Source organism: Buceros rhinoceros, unplaced genomic scaffold, assembly GCF_000710305.1.
Source record: "Buceros rhinoceros silvestris isolate BGI_N320 unplaced genomic scaffold, ASM71030v1 scaffold10670, whole genome shotgun sequence".
NCBI classification, from domain to species: domain Eukaryota; kingdom Metazoa; phylum Chordata; class Aves; order Bucerotiformes; family Bucerotidae; genus Buceros; species Buceros rhinoceros.
In genome coordinates this window covers 86299-104131 of record NW_010391313.1, presented here as the reverse complement: position 1 = coordinate 104131, position 17833 = coordinate 86299, and the positions used below count along the sequence as shown (strand labels likewise).

Genomic DNA, 17833 nt, shown 5'->3' with positions numbered 1-17833 from the left:
GAATTGCTTTGAAATTTATCTCTTGTTTCTCGTATTTAGTATATTTTCACAGAGTATTGATATAGAGGAGGTATGTGTTCCTGGTCTTAACATTTTTGACTGTAAGGGTGATTTTTTTTTTTTTGGCATGTAAAAAATACAAATAAGACAAGTCTTGTGGTAAGTAGTTATGTTGTCCTTCACTGATGATGTCGTGACTAAACAGTAACTTGTGAATTCGTGACTACTGTTAATTATTATGTAGTGAGTAAGCATGTGTTACTGTGCTTGTCTTTCATTTTATAGATCTCATTCATAGCACCAGGTCTTCAAGTCTCAAGAAGAGTTCAGCATAAGTGTCCCGCTCCCCTACCTCCCCTTAACTTCCTGCTAGAAGCAGTAATACTTCCATTATTTTCCAAAATGGCTTTTTGTGGACCATTTATTGAACATGAAATGGTGGGGCTGGAAGGCTCCGTATGGGTCACGCCAAGTGTATGTGTAGCTGGGTTTTGTATTAATAGGTGGACTTAACAGACTTTTTAGGAAAGGGCATTGAGTCACCCACAAGGCTGAGCTAGAGGAAACTCCAGATTTTCAAATGTCAACTGTGAAAGAAGGGTTTTCTCTAAATACTGGGTTGTATGTTTCAATTTCAGGTTTATAGAAGGGAAAATGGCTCAAGAAACTAACCGTAGCCAAGTGCCTATGCTTTGTTCCACTGGTTGCGGATTTTATGGGAATCCTCGCACAAATGGCATGTGTTCAGTGTGCTACAAAGAACATCTTCAACGGCAGAACAGTAATGGTAGAATTAGCCCTCCTGGTAAGTAATGATAACGTGTGTCTGTGTGAACAACTCGGAATGATGCCGTAGGCAGCAGCTTGCTTCCTGATCAGGTCCAAATACTAGAAGTGTAGAAGCATTAGTGCGAACCATTTTATTCAAGTAACTTACCTTATGGAGGGAACATGGATGAAATGCTGATCATATAATCATGCTGTGATTAATCTGCTTCCGAGAAGAGTTTTGCTAATACCTTTGGTATTAATCTGAGTGTTTCCAATTTGAAGATACAAAACGACTGAAAAAATACTATACCAACATTTTTTCCTGAAATTACTAACAGTAGAGATAACATTTAGCTTGGGGAATGTTTGTGGAATGCATTTAAAATACAAGTATTTAATTTCTCCAGGCTGAAGCTGAAGGATTAACCTGCAGACTCTTTTAAGAGTAGTTTCTTCTGACTTAAGATACAGATACTTCTTGTTCTTTTTGGCTCAGTGCCTGTGTACTATGGTCTTTCCTACAAAGCAGATTTCCCATTCAAACTGTTGCTGTCTTCCTATGTTCACTCCCTGGAAGAAGCTAGAACACCCTTCCCCCTTTAAATTAATGGTAGTGTCTTCAGAAAGAGGAACCCTTTCTCTGCTCTGTGCACCCTAATGCTTTCAACTTCAGCGTGTTCTGCTGGGGAAGGAGGGTTAGGGAATGCTTCCCTGGAGCCTCTGAAATGGCTCTTCTGGCTTCGCTGAATACAGCAAGGAATCTCATGGTGTGCTCTTGAAGACTTACCTCCTTGACTTTAGTATTAACTTGACTCAACATTGAAGCAGTAGCTTCCATTGAAATCTGGGGGTCTAGGTTCTACAACTTCAAAATGGATCCTAAATTGGTATTTGGATGTTACACTACTCGATCTCACAGATACGTCTTGCTTTTTTAAAACAAAACCCAAGCTTGTGATGTCAGAATGCTGCAGTTTATGCTGAGTTTATGCTGTTTGTAGATGCTTTAATTAGCAGAAAATAGTAACTATTTCAAAGCTACAGCTTCAAAATTCTGTGCTGTGTAACTTCAGGGGGCCAGGGGCTGGAATGTGATCAAAATACAGCCAAACGTAATTACTTTTTGTAAAATTATGTTTCATTACGATATAGGCTGAGATTCAATTACTTCCCTGGCTGGTGTCATGGAGGGTGAAGAATAATTTCATTGTATAATTTTTGTAATCCCAGGAAGTAGTGTAACACATTTTACATTAGTGTCTTCCTTCCAGCAACTTCTGTCGCTAGTATAACTGAATCCTTACCAGTTCAGTGCACAGAAGGCAGTGCCCAGGAAACTCAGTCAACTTTAGATTCTACATCGACTCCATCTATGCAGCCAAGGTAAGCTGTTTCTGTCTGTTCTGGGTTTCTATGTAAAAATCTGTATCCAGATGATTAAATGAAGTGTAGTGATGCTGTGTAGTTAATGCTAGGGCCTGGATTAGGAAAATGGGTAAGCTTTAACTGCTAACTTTAAAGCATGGGATCTCTCAGTCAATAGGAGCTGATCTGTTAGCTACATCTTGCATTCAAATGCAAATTTGTCTTCAGAATTTAGCCTCAAAGAGAGCATTGCCAGCTTCAGGCTGTTCTACAGAGATTTGTCTGGCTGGTCTTATGAATCCAGGAGGTGCAGTTGGCTGTACCTTTACCAAAGGAGAGCTCTTTACATCTTAAACTTGAGGATTTTGTAAAATGGCAGAAAGCTGTTTACTGGAGCTCTCAAATAAATGTACAGTAGTGTGTTAAACTAGTTGCTTTGCTAAAAGTGGAGTGTAAGAGAACAGGGCAGAGGGGTCTGAATCTTGCTACAAGTTGTGCTACTGCACTGATTTCTTACTGATGTCCAACTGGATTATTCAAGGAGACGTAATGTCCTCTTGTAAACCACTCAGACTTAATAAGTGCTCTCCGTTTGTAAAAGCTGAATATTTTTTTATATTTAGTGGCTTAATTTCTGTTTCAAATGACACAACCAACAGTGACTTAAGTGATTTTGAAATTTTTCAGGTGAAAAATGTTAGTGTGTTACACTGTGGAAGCTAACATGCAGTAATAGTCATTCCAACTTTCCTTTAAAAACTCAGAACGTAGTAAAACACAGGCCGAGGGTGATTTCATCAGTTAGTGTTGGCTGATTCTGTTCAGACTGTGTTTTCTGCTCCTTAGCTTTTTATAGGAGGTGTTATCTCATGCTTGGATCCTGCAGATGAACTGAGAGCTAGGTGCCATGCTTGATGCTATATTTGGTCTTTTCATTCTGGGTAGAAAATAGATATCTTACCCTGATACAACTCTTCTGGTATGTGTTTAAAAAAATAAAGAATATCATCCAGGTCAGTGCACAGAGGTGAACCAACTACAGTGCTTTGGGTTTGTTTTCTCACTCAACCTTATAATACCATGAAAGAGGGGAAAAAAAAGTCTCTTTGATCACTCAGTTGATTACTGGTTACAGGAGAAATGAGTGGATAGTTGCTTGTAGGCTTCACTTGAAAAAAAAATTGGTGTCACTTGGTGTTTTTCCAAAACAAAAGCAGGGATTCAGCTTCAGTCTCTGTTAATACCTCAGTTATGATAGTCGGAGGACAAGTCTAGTAATTGACAATGCCCTTTTTGTAGGTGACCAAAGTTGCAGGTCAAGACCTACATGCAATTCTTGGTAATTAAAACCACGAGTCCAATGCCCTTGCTGTGTCGTGGACTGCTGGTAGGGCTTTGCAGGTTCGTGGGCTGCCAGCTAATCCGTAAAGTGAATCCTTAAGTGGAAAGGGAGAAATTGGGCAAATGGGATAGTGGTACCTCTCGCCTGGAACTGCAGCTCTGCTTTGTTTCCCAGTAGACCTGCTGGGTGAGCAGTGTGGCTGTGAGTGACAGTATCGAAGCTTTCTCCCGTAACTGTCCATCCGTTTTCATTTGTCCATCCAAGTTTTCATCCGTGACTCTTCAGTCATGCTGTGATTTTAGCAGTAAGGCTGACAGCACTGGGAAGTTTGGCCAGCACCACCATTTGACGCTGCCGAAATCTGAGGGTTCTGTGTACAGCTGCAGATGCATGGACATGCTGCGATTTTCTTGATGTATCACTAGAACACCAAAAGTAGCTCCTCTACAACAATCTTGCTGACTGATACAGAAGTCCTTGCATGCTGAACGTTGAAGGATGTTATGTCAAACTACCCCAAAATAAATTTTTTCCCTTTTTATAGTTGCACTGGTTTATTGCATTATGATTTGCCAATTCAGATTGTCCGGTATTCCTAGACACCATGGCGTTTGTAAAAGGTTACCGAAACAACTTTGGAGTGAAAAGGTTTGGCATGCTCTTTCATCACGACGTACTCTAACGTATTTCTTTCAGGAATGCTCTGTAGAACATGGGCATGCCTCAAAAAAAAAATCATAACTTTCTTTTCGCCCTCCCAGCCCTGTGTCAAGTCAGTCACTTTTAACAGAATCTGTAGCATCATCCCAACCGGATAGTACGGCTGTGGACAAAACAGTACCCGAGACAGAAGATTTGCAAGGTTGGTGCCTAGTTTTCAAAGACAGAACTCAGATTTTTAAGACTTTGACTGTTCTTAATATACTCCTGTTCAGGAGATGGCTTACTCTCAAACCCAAATACTCTGTGAATTCAGAAGGCAAAATAAGGGTAAACTTCATTAAAAGGCGAGTCTTAAACTGAAAACTGTTATGTTTAACCGGCAATTTCAATATCTGCCATAACAAGTATGTTAATAGGGGTTGGAAATGCACATCATAAATCAGTCGTCTGTCTTTACACCACAGCTATTACATGTAAGTAGAGTTTTGCATATCTGTTACTTCACAGAATAGTTGTTTGCAGCAAATATCACAGAGTTCATGAGTGTATTTGTGATAGAGGGTGTTATGACACGGCTATTAGAAGATCAGAGTTAGTGTCTTGTATAAACATGAAACACTTGGAAAAGAATGTTTCACCTCTGAACTGTAGTGGTATATTATTTTGACCCACTGAAATTCACTTTATCAAATACAAAATTACCAAACCACAAACTCTGGTGGCTTGAAGGAAAATTGCTGAGTGGGTGGTTTTAACTATATTGGCCTAAAATCCTTATTGCTGGTACAATGTAAAGTTTCTTTTGCTTCGTTTTTTTTAAATTTCTTTTTATGTGGAGGTTTGTAAAGTTTAAAACTAAAGAGTTTTAAATAGTATTTCTTAGGAAGAGACAAAAATGCCAGAGGGAAGACAAAATTTGCTCAGACTTGTAATCTGTAGACATTATAAAAAGTATTTAGAGGTGAATCAGTATTTTGCTTTTGCTTCTGCTGACACAGCTAGAACGTTAGCGGGTAGAGAGGCTACTTTGTGTAGAGTAGTCTAAACATAGGAGTTTGGGTTTTCCACAGGTACATGTAACTCCACTTAAAGATGCTAAATCTAAGTTCTTTCATTCTACCTCTGGTATCCCAGGTCTGCTTTTCAGGTACTTCTCTAAAACTGAGCTCTCCCTTTTGTAGGGTGGAGTAGGAGAGTCATTATTCAGCTGCTGTGCCGAGTGAGGCCACCTCTTCGGTCACAGACAGCTGTAAAACTCAGAAAAGGCTGTAATGCTAGTGTCGTTTCATACTAGCCTTTGATATGTTGATTATTAGAAACATGTTTTCTCTTAAAGATATATTCTAGACATACATTCTAATACCTGCTAGTTAGTTTGTTTTCTGAAGCTGAGAGCTCTTGTTGCCTCAGTTTTGGCAATGCACGTAAGGCATGCTCTTAATACCGATCAAGGATGCCTGCCCTTACCCAGCTGAGAGAAGAGCAAGTGCTGAAGAGGCTTATCCTCCTTAAGTTCTATATATTTGCACACCAGAGGTAGGTTTACAAGTCAGATTTTTAGTTGATACAGCTCTGAGTAACACTGGTATGGCTCTGCTTTCATCCCGGTTGTGCAGTATGGAGAACCTGGGATGTGCTGCGTGCCAGTGGTAACCCAGCTCCCTTGCAGGTACAGCCCTTTCTGGGAGTGCCTCAGTCAGGCATGGGAATTTTGCACTTCAGGTTTACACCAATAGGGATGTGGCATATATCGGAGAATATAAAGGCAACTTCTGTAAGCCTTTTTTTCCTTCTCCCTGTTAGTCTCATGATTCTTCATCTTCCATCCAGTACTTGAATTAGTCTCTCTGTTTGCATGTGTGTTTTACTTGCTTGGCTTAGCTGAGAGTTGATACTCCAGGTTTGTAGCATCTACTTTTTTTTTCCCACTAGAAGATGGGGGGAATGTTTTATTTTAAAGTAATCTTTGCTTGTACTGTGAGGTGACTTGGCCCTCTGAAAAGACTTCTCCCAGGAGGTTTTCAGAGGAGTGTCTCTTCTTACCCATGGGATAAACTTAGGCTCCTTGTAACTCTCTACCTCTAAAGCTAGTTCTCCCTATGAGAAGGTAGGATAGACTTCTCAACTAGAAGCTTTGATTTCAGGGGCACATTCATATTTTACAGTCTGTATTTCAAGAATCAAACTGTATCAGGTGTTTAGAGTACTCAGCTGTGTCCTTTTCTTTGTACCATAGTGATTTCTAAACTAAGAACACCACCACCATGTAATTGCAGTTCTAAATTACAATCCCTATTTATAACTCACTGTGGCAGGGTCAGCCTCCTTTTCTGAAGAGCTGCTTCTGTGCCATCCCTTAACTGAAAATCATAGGAACAGTAGTGTTTCCAATTTTGAAGTAGTTGGCTTTGAAAGTGTCACTTTGGAAAGAAAGCAGCTCGTGGATTTCATTGAATTGTTGTCAAAATTGTGCATCCTGAAGTTTCTTTTTTTTCCCCACATAGTTCAGGATTTGCATTTTAGGCTGCTGTCAAGGATGTAATAAAAACGTGTGAATCAAAGTTATTTAGTATTGTTTGGCATTACAGCATTTAAAAAAGAAAAAAGGTTACAGAAATGTGGTAGCTGGTTCCAGACTGAAGAGCTTATAATGCTCCTTCTGTTGATGTAGGGGAGGAAAAAAATTGTCTGCTTTGATAATTTGTTCAGTATTTATTTTGATAAAAAATCTTGCTGCTTTGGAATGTCTGCTCTGGAGCAAATTATATGCTGTTTCTATAATAAGTTAGATCAGGTCCCCTTAACTTGCCATTTAACAAAATTTACTGGGCTACAATAACAGTGACTGTAAGTTTGAGTGAATAGTTATGCTTTTAGATTACTGTTATTATTTTTTTAAAGCAGACAGCTAAATGGGGCTTGAGCTGTGTGCACACAGTCCTTGCTGTTTGCAGACAAGCTAAAACTACAGAGGGATAGAAATCCTAAAGAGCAGGTCAGATTTGTTTGTATTCATTGGATTTATGCATTGCAAAGAGAGTGGAAAACTATAGAATATATTGATATATCTACATTTTATGCTTTGCGGTTGTTTGATAATGCCTGTAGGTATGGAACACTGCAGAAAGTCCAGATGCCAGATAGGGGCTAATAGAGTATTTTTTTTTGCTTTAATGATCTTAATTATCGTGATCATACCCTTAAAGATGACCTACAGTGGAACTCATTAAGGTACAATCCAGCTTTTCTAGCAGCTTTCTTCTATTCTGAGCATCTCTCCAACTCCTTTGAGATCGCCTCATGGGCTGTTGTACCTTTTGCTCAGCATTCTGGCCCTGTTAGGATTACCCAGTCAGGATTCCTTATTTGTTAGCCAGGGGATTAACGGGGCTGTCTCCCGGCAAGCCTGCGAGCGGGTAAAGAGGCGCTTCACTTCTAGGATTAATGAGTTGAAAACCATCCAGGTTAGAATTCATGCTTTATATTTCAGGGAGGTTTTTAAAGGTAAATGAAGCTTGTCATGGAAAGCAGGAGCACTCCACCATGTACTTTATGGAGCTCTGACAACTCAAGACCACAGGGCTAAAAGAATAAATCATGTTAGTGGGTGGGCTGTCAGCCTCTTTGAGGATGAAAACTTCTGAGATCCAAAACAGCTGTTCTGATTTTCAAACTCATTGTGAATTGGAGAGGTCCCTATATTAGCACTGCAAAATGCAATCAGTCGTGTAATATGGTGTGGTTACTATTTTGAAAAATTGTAATAACTAGCTAAAAGGCATATAGCTGTTCTTCTGAAGGAAGTCATCTGGTTTTGCAGTCATGTAGGTTTGGTAAGGTAAAACAGTTTAATAATTCAGTCACTGCTAACTAAGTTTAAAAAACTTGATCTTAAACCAATTAAGTTGCTAAGAATTCTTTTACGGAGGTGACCTGGATCTAAGGTAGAATGCTGCTGAATAATGGCATCGACTTCAGAGTGGATCTTGTCAGGGCCAGCTCAGTAGACGGTACTAGAAAGGAATTGGTGTGTACTTCAGATATTTGTGATGGTACCAGGGGCTCAAAGGTAGGGTATGGTTATGATACAAGCATAAGAAATAACATAGGATATCCTGATTTACTGGGTGAGTGCTCCGGGGAGAGAGGAAACATTCACGAGAAAGATGTAAAACTACATTTTGTAGGTGAGTGTGCTCTTAATTTGCCTAACACTGAAACAGTGTATTTTAGGCTGATTACTTGAGCTTGGTGTTAAAATGTTAAGAAGTAATGTTAAGTAGTAGTGATCTTCTGCTTAGGATTAACTTCACAGTTCATTCCACTGGAGCAGGGGCTGTTCTTCTTCCAAGGTCTGGTCAGGTGCACTTAAGAGGTAAATGTTCATACTCTTCCTGTGGAAATGAGGAACCTTTTTCTTTGAGAAGTTCTGCCTAGTAACACAGGAGTGACAAATGTAAGACATCCGGAGCAGGGAGAGAGGAGAGAACAGATGAGGCGTCAGGAATCTTGTAGCAAACGCACGGCATTCTGTGCCTGCCTGCAGGGGTACAGGGACAGGAGCGTGCTTTATCTTGCGGGTGCTGTTTTCACAGTCAGTTGGACTATGCTGAAGTTGAAGCAGGGTTGGCACCAGCAAAGCAGTAGCAAAAGCTCCTGCCTTCAGGAGGAAATCCAGGCTCAGCTTGTTTTGATCAGCTAAGAACGTGCTCTGTGAAACAGGGAACTTCTAGCAGCCAGCCCAACTTGTCAGCTCCAGGAAAAATGAGTGTGTGTTCACATGCTCTATTCCTTTTCGGTTAGTTGTCAGCTTGTGTTGGTGCTGCCAGTGCTTCTGTTCTCCACCTAAAGGCAGAGCTGGGACTGGGGGAAGGGGGGCAGTTGGTTCAAGCAGAGCAGACAGCAGCATCCTGGAATCCAGACAAAGTACAGCAGCTGGGAGTGGCTGCAACATGTTTCCTGCGAGCCCCAAACTGGGTGGGATTGGTTTGTGGTTTATTTTTTTTAACCTGGCTTTTTTCTATTGCGTTCATCACCGCTGGCTTGGAGACAAAGCACTAAACGCTGCTACTTTGCCATCTAAAGGTGGCGTTGGTGGCTGGGATATTCGTGGTTATCATCAAGGATTTCGAGCCATACCCCTGGCTTCCATGCAAAAGCAAACTGAGATCTAAAATTAATGGCTACTATAGTAGATACAAAGTGACTCGTGGCAGCAGTAGAAGAGTTTCTCCACTCGGTTCTATGGTGAGCAGCAGCCCTTAAGTATTTTTAAACCTTTTTAGTGTGAGAGCCCATAAACACAAAGAAAACTAAGTATGTGTGTATTAGAGAGCCTTGTTAGGCAGGGAACAGGGCCAGTTTTTCCTAAATTTGGTTCATAGTTACAGAGGCTTTTCATAAAACTTACATTGAGGTAACTGGATTTTGCTACAACAGGAAATGCAAACTTGAGAATGTAGCTGCTAAATGTTAATTCACAGCATGAAGCCTGCTTAATTAATAAACACTGCAGTGTCTGGTCTGTGTAAGACTGCAAGAGTTCATTTGGGTAAGTCTTACTACTTCTGGTACTTACCTCATATCTTTTAATCCTGACTGGTTCTGGTTCTTAACTTTTGGATATTATCTGTCCACACAGATGTGCCCTTTAACTGCCATTTAAAGCCATTGAAGTTTTTTTTTTTCAAAATATCAGTTCTTACACATTTCAGGATGAAGAAGAGCTCTCCCTGTAACATGGGTGGTGATTTCTAAAGGACTTCGTAAACTGTGTATAATAGTCTATCTTTGAGATTAACCTTTGGTATATACTGTCCACTCAGGCACAGTCTTTGCTGGCAGTCGGGTATTTTGCTACTCTTGATGTTGCTTAGTACAGATTATGATGTTTTGATACATTGCAAAAGTGGAGAGTGCCCTTTTTTTTTTTTTTTTAAAAAAAACCCCAACCATCAGAATAGCAGCACAGGGAAACAACCCACCAGAATTGTCATGCAGAATAGCAGTCAACTGGTGTAGAACTAGCACAGAACTGCCTTTGACAGCCTCTGCCTTACAAAAGTCCAGCTGCACGGAGATCCCTGCAGCGTTTTCCCTGACAACTGCCTGGGCTTGCTGTTGTGTTCCCTTCTCGACAGCGCTGGTTCTAGTTCTGCTTCCACTGACACTCCTCCCAGCTGGAGCTTGCTTTGGGTCTTTGCTGCAAACACTCCTGGCTGCTGTGTACCTTACTCACTGGAGACTCGTCCTGCTGTGATCCAGCAATGGCTGGTAGGCAGAGATTGGCTCTTAGCCCTTCCTGAAATGTAGTTGGGGTTTTTGGTTTCTATTTCTGTTTTGTAATGTAAGGAATGTGCAAATACTTGAGGAAAACCAGCCAATTTCTATTTTTACCTGGGTCAGGCAAATACTATCATTACTTGCTTATATTCTGCCACACAATCTGTAACGTGTTTCTTTCAGATGTGAGAGAGTATTAAAGTAGGTTGAAAGTTGTCTTAGCAGAAATGTGTTGAAAATGAGGTGTTTACCTGCTTCCTTCTGAGTTTCAGGATAGTGACCTTCCTCCCTGTAAGTCTGTGTGTCTTGGGCTAATAGTACCTCACCCCAGGTAGCGATCAGGCCTTTCCAGCTGTGCAAGAGCAGCGGCATCACAGCAGTAGAGGTTGTTCTGGAGCACCACATTTTGTGGCCTCAGTGCTGCAGCCTTCAGCAAAAATGATATTGATTCGGTATTCAAAAGTGTTTTGATCAACTGATCCTAATAAATATAGTGCTTCTTACAAGCAGATTTGAGGAACTGGCCTAGTAACACTGGTGAGGAGACACTTCCTCCCAAATCTGACAGCACTTATTCTTACTCTTAAACCCAGATTTTCAGTCATTCTGTTTTTCTGTGGTATTTGTCTATTGTGAACTTTGAGTATTCAGTGAATTCTCTCTTTAAATTGCATAGAAGGTCTAGAAGGAGGTTCCAGTACCGCTACTGAAAGTCTGTTACACTTCAGGCATGGAAATTCCAGCAGGGGGGTGAACCCCAGAACCTCGGTTTACCACACGGGCTTTAGATTGCTGTGTGTTTTAAACAGGGGAAGGGGAGAGAGATGGGCAGTTTTCTCATTGTTCTTACTAACCTTTTTTTAATGTTAGCTTCAGTGTCAGAGAATGCAGAGCCTACACCTGAAGAACAAGACAAGTCGCTTGACAAACCAAAACAGAAAAAGAATCGTTGTTTCATGTGCAGGAAGAAGGTTGGACTTACTGGTAAGAAATAACCGATTTTGCTGTTCTTAAACAGGCTTTGGACCTTTGAAAGGTTCTCTTAAGGGAAAAACGGGGCACAGTCATTTCAGCGGTGTTGATTTGAAATAAAACTTGGCCAAAGGTACTTTCAGCTGTCTCTTACTAGAGTTAGTAATTCATGTATCATTTTTCAACTTCCTCTCTTTAAATGAAGTTCAGAACTCCAAACACTTCCCTTTGGAAGTCTGCTTAGCTGAGGAATTGGATAATTGTTTGCTGCTGTTCACTAACTAGCTTTGCAGTGGTTTGGTGAAAGGGCCTCAAACTCAAGAGTTGTGTGGGGTGAAGATGCAAAAGGAAGAAAGAGAGCAGGAGGTCTCTAGGAGTGTGTTCCATGCTCTGTGTCGTGCAGTAGGAAGGAATGGTCACTGTAAATGCTTAAAAAATGAATTATTTGTGATTCTTGTGCTTTCTGCAGCAGAAGCTCTTTGGCCGGTTGACAGTGGTGACTGAGATTTATTGCTAGTGAGTGAACACATTCAGGATTTAAAGCAAACCAGTGTAATTAATGCTGAAATGTCTAAGCTAATATTCCTGTCCACAGGGTTCGAATGTCGGTGTGGAAACGTGTTCTGTGGAATGCACCGTTACTCAGATGTACACAGTTGCTCTTACAACTACAAAGCTGATGCTGCTGAGAAAATCAGAAAAGAGAATCCTGTAGTTGTTGGGGAAAAGATCCAGAAGATCTGAACTGCTGCTTCTGCTGGAATGCAAACATCCTCTGACCATCTGCAGATTAAATTGACTTGAGCTTTTTTCCTTAGTCATCAGGAACGTAGAGCAGTGTATCTTGCCTAGACCTTTTAATCATGCATGTCATCAGATGAATAGATTTTTTGGTTTTGTTTTTTTTTTGTTTTGAAAATGACTGAACATTTATTTTCATTGCAGTTTTCTGTGGCTGAAGACTTAAGTAAACTTTACAAGTATTATCCTTTAAGATCATTTTAATTTTAGTTGAGTGCAGAGGGCTTTTATAACAAATGTGGAGAAAATATTGGAGGGCTGTGCTTTTCCAGGATAAAACATGCATGCGTTAACTTTGCAGTTTATTTTCTTGTTGTATATAGCTTTTCTCTGCAGCACAATTTTCTTTTTTTTTTTTGATAATGCCTTGTATGGCACAACTAGTTATCAGTAACTGAATGTATTTTAATCATTATGGCTGCTTCTGTGTTTTTTTCCCCATTAACGAGAGGTTATACATGTTCGCATATTAGCTTGTTTGCACCCTCTACCTATTTATGTATGAATCATTTGTAATGAGAGTGTGTGCTGAGATTGTGTGGTTTTGTTTGTTTTTTGTTTTTTAAATTGGGGTTTGTTTTTGTGTGTGTGGGGGGAAGGCTGTATGCACTTCATTGACTGCAGGTTTCATTGGAATTACATCCATCAGTCTGTCTGTACACAAATATGAAGAATGATCTGAAGTACCTGTGCTGTATTTATGTTTATCCACGTCTTAACTTTGATTAAATAAAATTTAAAAAAAATCGGAGCCCCTGTGGCTGTCACTGGCATATGTAATTTGGATTTCTCTTGCTTTATTTTCGTGGGGGCCTTCTGTTGGTGGGTCCTTCAGTGTGTTTAGTCACAGAGACCATGCGTATGCCAAAGCCAGTGAACTTCTGATTTGTTTGGCGGGTTTTTTACCTTTCACTTAACTGTCAGAGTGTCTGGGATCTTTCTGCCTCGTGTGGTGATACATTCTGCCCAGGGAGTTCTCTGCACTTCCCATGCAGCATGTCACTCGTGCAGGAGCTGGCGTCCTTTGTGTTGGCATACTTCCATTGGGGACAGACCTACAGGTAAAACAAATGTGGCCAGTGACGAGGCTCTGGATCCATGTCTGTCATTGGTTCTAGGAAACAGTGGGAGGGGTTTGGGATCCACTGTCTGTCTGATGAACAGCACTGAACAGACTTCCTTGAAGTGAGGTGAGAGAAAGGTTCTCAAGACAGTTCCTCCACTGAGATGTCCAGAGAGGTTTGAAATCCACAGATACCAATGTTGAACACTGCCACGACCACCCTCCACGTGCTCCTTAGCGGATCTAGAGGCTTGCAAGTGATCCCTGTTTGGGGGTAGGAGGAACTGTTCTTTTGTCTTGTGAGGGCGCTCACTAAGTTCCTTTTAATTAAGGCTGCCTGTCCTGTCAGATCCGAGTCTGTGCCTCAGCCATTCAGCCACGCTGGTCATCTGTGTGAGTTAAAGGCTGGGTCGTTCATGGGCTGTGGTAGCTGCTTATCCCCAAACTTTTAACAGTACACTAAAGCGAAACTAATTCCTCTCCAGATGGTACTGATCTGCAGCTGAAATTTCACTTGGTAACTCGCTGCTGCTTTGAAGTATTTGTGAAATAAATGAGATTGCACTGCTTTATTTAAAACATTAAATTTTTAATCAAAGCTGGCTACATCCTTTAAAATCGGGAGTGCTCTTTAAAAGCTATGGCTGGCAATTAGCAGATAAAGCACCGCGTTTAGCATAGAAACACCAGGCAGCAGCGGGAGCTTTCTCTATCAGATAGCTGCGGAAAGTCATCTGCAAGACCCCGTAATAAATGAAATATCTTGTGCTAGCAAAAATGGCTTAACCTCAATCTGTGGAGCACGTGGTTTTTATAGTAGAGGAGGAAATAATTAACTCTTTGCAGCAAGTTTTGGTCATGGTCTGCCTTTTTATGGGTCAAAGATCCTGTATTTCCTCAGAGCATTTGCTAAACTTCCTCTTGCACAGCACAGACCATTGAAGAGCAGCAGCATCATTTCACAGGCGTTTCTAGTTTTCTTTCCTCTTTGCTCCTTCCCTGTTCTCTAATCCTTCTCAGTTTGACTCCTTCCTCTTCCCTGTTCCTGGTCTCCCTTCTCCCAAAAGTATCCTTTTCTCCCCGCTACACACCCTCCCTCCAGCCTGATTCGTCTGGGCCAGGCAGAGAGGAGGCACTGCAGATGTCGCAGCAGAGTTGGGGGAGACAGCAATCATGTTTGTATTTTTTGGTATCCAAGAGGTTGAAAGAAGAAAACGTACAAGAAAAGCGAGTGCCTTTGGAATTCACGCTCTCCCTTTACCACCACCTGTTAGGAAGCAACAGCTCTTCCGGCCCTCGATTATGTAGTAGGAGAGGTAAGTGTGCAGTGCCATGGCAGTCCTGGCAGTGCGGCAGGTGAGCAGTGGGCAGTTCTGCTTCCACGCCCTCATCATCCTCAAAGCGGTCTAATAAACCTCCTCGGGCCTGGCCTGTGCGGGTTTCTCCGTTAAGAACGTTGAAAGTGTATGGTCCTGATGTACAAGCCTGCGTTCAGACTGAAACCACCCTTCCCTGGCACTTGAGAATTGCGTTGTCATCTTTGTTTGCTTTGGCGTTGGCTCTGTGTTATCGTGGTGGTTGATCTCCTGCTCTGTCTGGGTAACCAGGATTTGTATTTTGTGTCATCCCCTTGAGGTTAGCAAATGAACGTTGTAATGCCAGCGCATCCCCGGCACTACGGAACACTTGAGTACATCTGTTGTCTCAAGATACACAGCATGTATTTAAACGTGCTTTCAGGGTGGTTTGGTTTTGGAATAAGCAGGTTCTACCCGAGTCCTGTAACCTGGCCATGAAGCACCTTTTACTGTGTTTAAAAACACTGCCAGCAGTCAGCGGGATGGAGTTGTGCCTGGAGTGCAGGAGGGGTGCAGAAGCGTGTGGGAAGCATTGTGGTGTTTCAGTGAGACCCTCTTTCACACAGTGCTGTGGGAGCGTGTGTCTCTGCTAGTGGAGAGCTGTCACCGCGGGGCTGCTGTGCTGCTGCTGTGGCAGCTTACGTGGAGGCTCTGGCCTTACAGCTTGCTGCATTTCTTCTAACGAGTCTTCTCTGCTAAGAAGTTGAGCACGAAAGTGCTTCTTTGGCTTGGCAGTCACAGGCATCGAACCATTATTATCGAAAAGGGAGGGTCTTCACTATTTCATTCGAATTTCAAGGATGTTCCCTCGTTGGTTTCTACTCTTTCTAAATCTGCATGAGTTTTTCTCCTGGAGCTGGGAGAAGACAGACCAGCCTCCCTGCTTTTTATGATTGGTGGCCTACAGATCTCTGTTTTTAAGCTGCTGGAGAAAATGGAAAGACTCCGTCAGATGCAGCATTTCAAAACTTAAAAAGCACCCAAAGTGCAGTTTCAGGTGTGAGTTGCGCAACTTGCCAAGGGCTGCTGAGCTCCTGGTGGAAGGACTGCCTGGTGTGGGCATAACCATTTCATCAAGGACTGGCATCTAAGTGTCCCCTCGGAAGGTGTATGTGCAGTTACCTCTGGTCTCAGATCCCTCAGCCGCAGCCATGTACCTGGTAAAAGAAGGTCTTGGTTTCCTGTGAGGGTTTATCAAGCTGAAGAGCCTGTTTCTCCACCAGTTCCTACCTTGCTGGGAACAGTTAAGAGCTGCTGACTCACCAAGACCTTTGGCACTAATTAACCGCTGCCAGAGGGTGGGCTGGAGGCCGATCAGCCATTGGCTTGGGACTGAGGACGGAGGGTGGGATTTGCTGTGCTGCACTCTGCGTTACAACATCTGGAGAGGATCTCCTTGCTAGGAAGGCAGGAAGCAGCCCAGAAGGTGGGAGCTCTTGGCCGTAAGCAGGGACCCCTCTGCTCGGTGTTTAGCATGTCTTTCATCCAGGTAGACAAGGAGTCAGATTTTCCTCTTCAAAATCTCCCTTATGGGGTTTTCTCCACTAAGGAGGAGGTGAGTAACAGCAAACATTGTCCTTGGGGTGTTGTAATTGTTCCGAGGCTCTGAGTAAGCAGAAATTCCCAGCAACCTGGGGTACGAGAGAACCTCCCAGCCTGAGATGCTTGCACGGGCTTCCTGACTAGAGCAAAACTGTAGCTGCCACAGTGTTGTCTTTCTTCATGTGGCTGTTGTGATGACAGCTGCTTCAAAATTGCACAAAAAAATGAAAAGTGGTGGTACTTACGAGAAGTACTTTGGCTAATACTTGCAGAAGGTTTTGTGTGGTTTTGGCTGGTTTGTGAAATTCAATCTGCATCTGATCCCTCTACTCTGTAAGTAGAGACACAGCACGGTTCACACGTTCTGTTTTAACTCGATCCCTCATTTTCTTTGTGATTGAGTGTCATCACACCGTTACCCTTAGGAAGCCACATTAATATTTATTTTAGTCGACTGTTAATTCGGTAGCACGAGCCCCTCTTGTACAACGTTAAGCGATGTTAAGAGTGAAGTCTGAACTGAAAACTGCTTTTGCAAGTGAGTGGTGTCTCCTGGTCTGTTAGGAGCTTGCTCCTGGTGAGCTGGTTTGGTCGCTGCGCAAGCGTTAAACCAGGGCACAGAACATGTGTTTCATTTCTGTCTTTGCAGCTGACCCGTTGTGTTCTCTTTGCTGTACATTTATGCGATGATGCATTAAACATGGGAAAGCGTGTTCCGTTTAAAGCTGTGCCCAAAGGCTGCAGACGGAGCCAGCTTCGGGCTGGCAGCTTATGATCACGTAGGAAAACAGGGTTCAACCTTCCTCCCCAGGAGGTAGCTCCCAGTTCCCGTTTGCATGAGAACTGAGCCCAGCTAGGCTGAACCTCACACCTCTGAGCGCCTGACGGGATGGAGCCCTGGAGATGTGTCCTCCTGGAGACAGGGACATGAGCCAAGAGCCGCATCTCGGAAGGAAAAAGTAGAGGATTTATTTGTCATTGCTGATGGAAACTTCATGATTATCTTCTGGTTTCTGCTGTCTCGGCTTATCCATGCCAGTTTAAAAAAAGGAATTTAAACTGAAAGATTGTGTTTTCTGATGTGGTATTTTCCAGAGATAAAACCGAGGTGCTTCGTTTAATCTCCTCCTAGACGTGTGCTGTTATCTAGCAAGTTTGGATTATTTTTCTGCCGCCTTCGGTAACTGTTCTCCAAAGAAAACATCCTCACTCAAACCCTATGACAAGACAGGCAAGGACTTACGGACATTATTTAGGACAATAATGTTCTAAAAGTAGCCCCAATGTTTTAACAGTTCCAGGCTGAAGCAGTTGATGTCATTCCTGACTCTCCCAGTTACAAATTAACCTGACATGACTTTTACTTTTCTCTGCAGGAATGTTTGCTGAATAAATACTTATGATCGCATTGGGAATCTTGTTTAGAAACTAGAGGTTAAACAGTAGGTGTAATAGCATGGATTTTCCTAGATGGTTATTCCCTTTTGGTAAGCTGGTTTTCCGTAGCTAGTTTGTCTTTGTTGGCCTGAAGACACAGATAAGTGACACTTGTCTTTGAATGCTGCAGCATTTTTATAGCCCCTGGTACAGCTGCGGCAGAGCTGCGGTGGGGGTGGCTGTGCTGCTCCCCCGCCGTCGCCGCTGGCTCCCTGTGTGCTTGGCGCCAGCCCTGCC

The 17833-nt window shown here is 42.4% G+C and overlaps 2 protein-coding genes across 5 annotated transcripts in view; both read left to right on the top strand.

The window, feature by feature from the left end:
• The first annotated feature begins 635 nt into the window (after positions 1–635).
• ZFAND6 (zinc finger, AN1-type domain 6) lies at positions 636–12976 on the top strand. 4 transcript variants are annotated; one of them, XM_010141133.1, is made up of 5 exons: positions 636–805; positions 2043–2154; positions 4240–4340; positions 11294–11407; positions 11991–12976. In XM_010141133.1, exons 1-5 carry the CDS (start codon positions 655–657, stop codon positions 12137–12139), a joined length of 627 nt encoding a protein of 208 aa, XP_010139435.1. In that variant the 5' UTR covers positions 636–654; the 3' UTR covers positions 12140–12976. The 4 variants fall into 4 exon arrangements, with proteins under 4 accessions (XP_010139435.1, XP_010139443.1, XP_010139451.1 ...); XM_010141141.1 differs by having other exon boundaries at positions 655–805; positions 2079–2154; XM_010141149.1 differs by having other exon boundaries at positions 655–805; positions 2043–2130; positions 4300–4340.
• A 3106-nt stretch (positions 12977–16082) lies between these two features.
• FAH (fumarylacetoacetate hydrolase (fumarylacetoacetase)) overlaps positions 16083–17833 on the top strand; it is a 16925-nt gene continuing 15174 nt past the window's right edge. Inside the window, exon 1 of the mRNA XM_010141120.1 lies at positions 16083–16172. Coding sequence (XP_010139422.1) covers positions 16092–16172 — 81 coding nt within the window. The 5' untranslated portion in view covers positions 16083–16091. The remainder of the gene's footprint in view (positions 16173–17833) is intronic.

Bases quoted from the DNA above. Each gene is read 5' to 3' on its own strand.
- ZFAND6 (XM_010141133.1), top strand. From the start codon at position 655: ATGGCTCAAGAAACTAACCGTAGCCAAGTGCCTATGCTTTGTTCCACT. The intron at 806-2,042 runs GTAAGTAATGAT...TCTTCCTTCCAG, and splicing joins TGGTAGAATTAGCCCTCCTG to CAACTTCTGTCGCTAGTATA. The intron at 11,408-11,990 runs GTAAGAAATAAC...TCCTGTCCACAG, and splicing joins GAAGAAGGTTGGACTTACTG to GGTTCGAATGTCGGTGTGGA.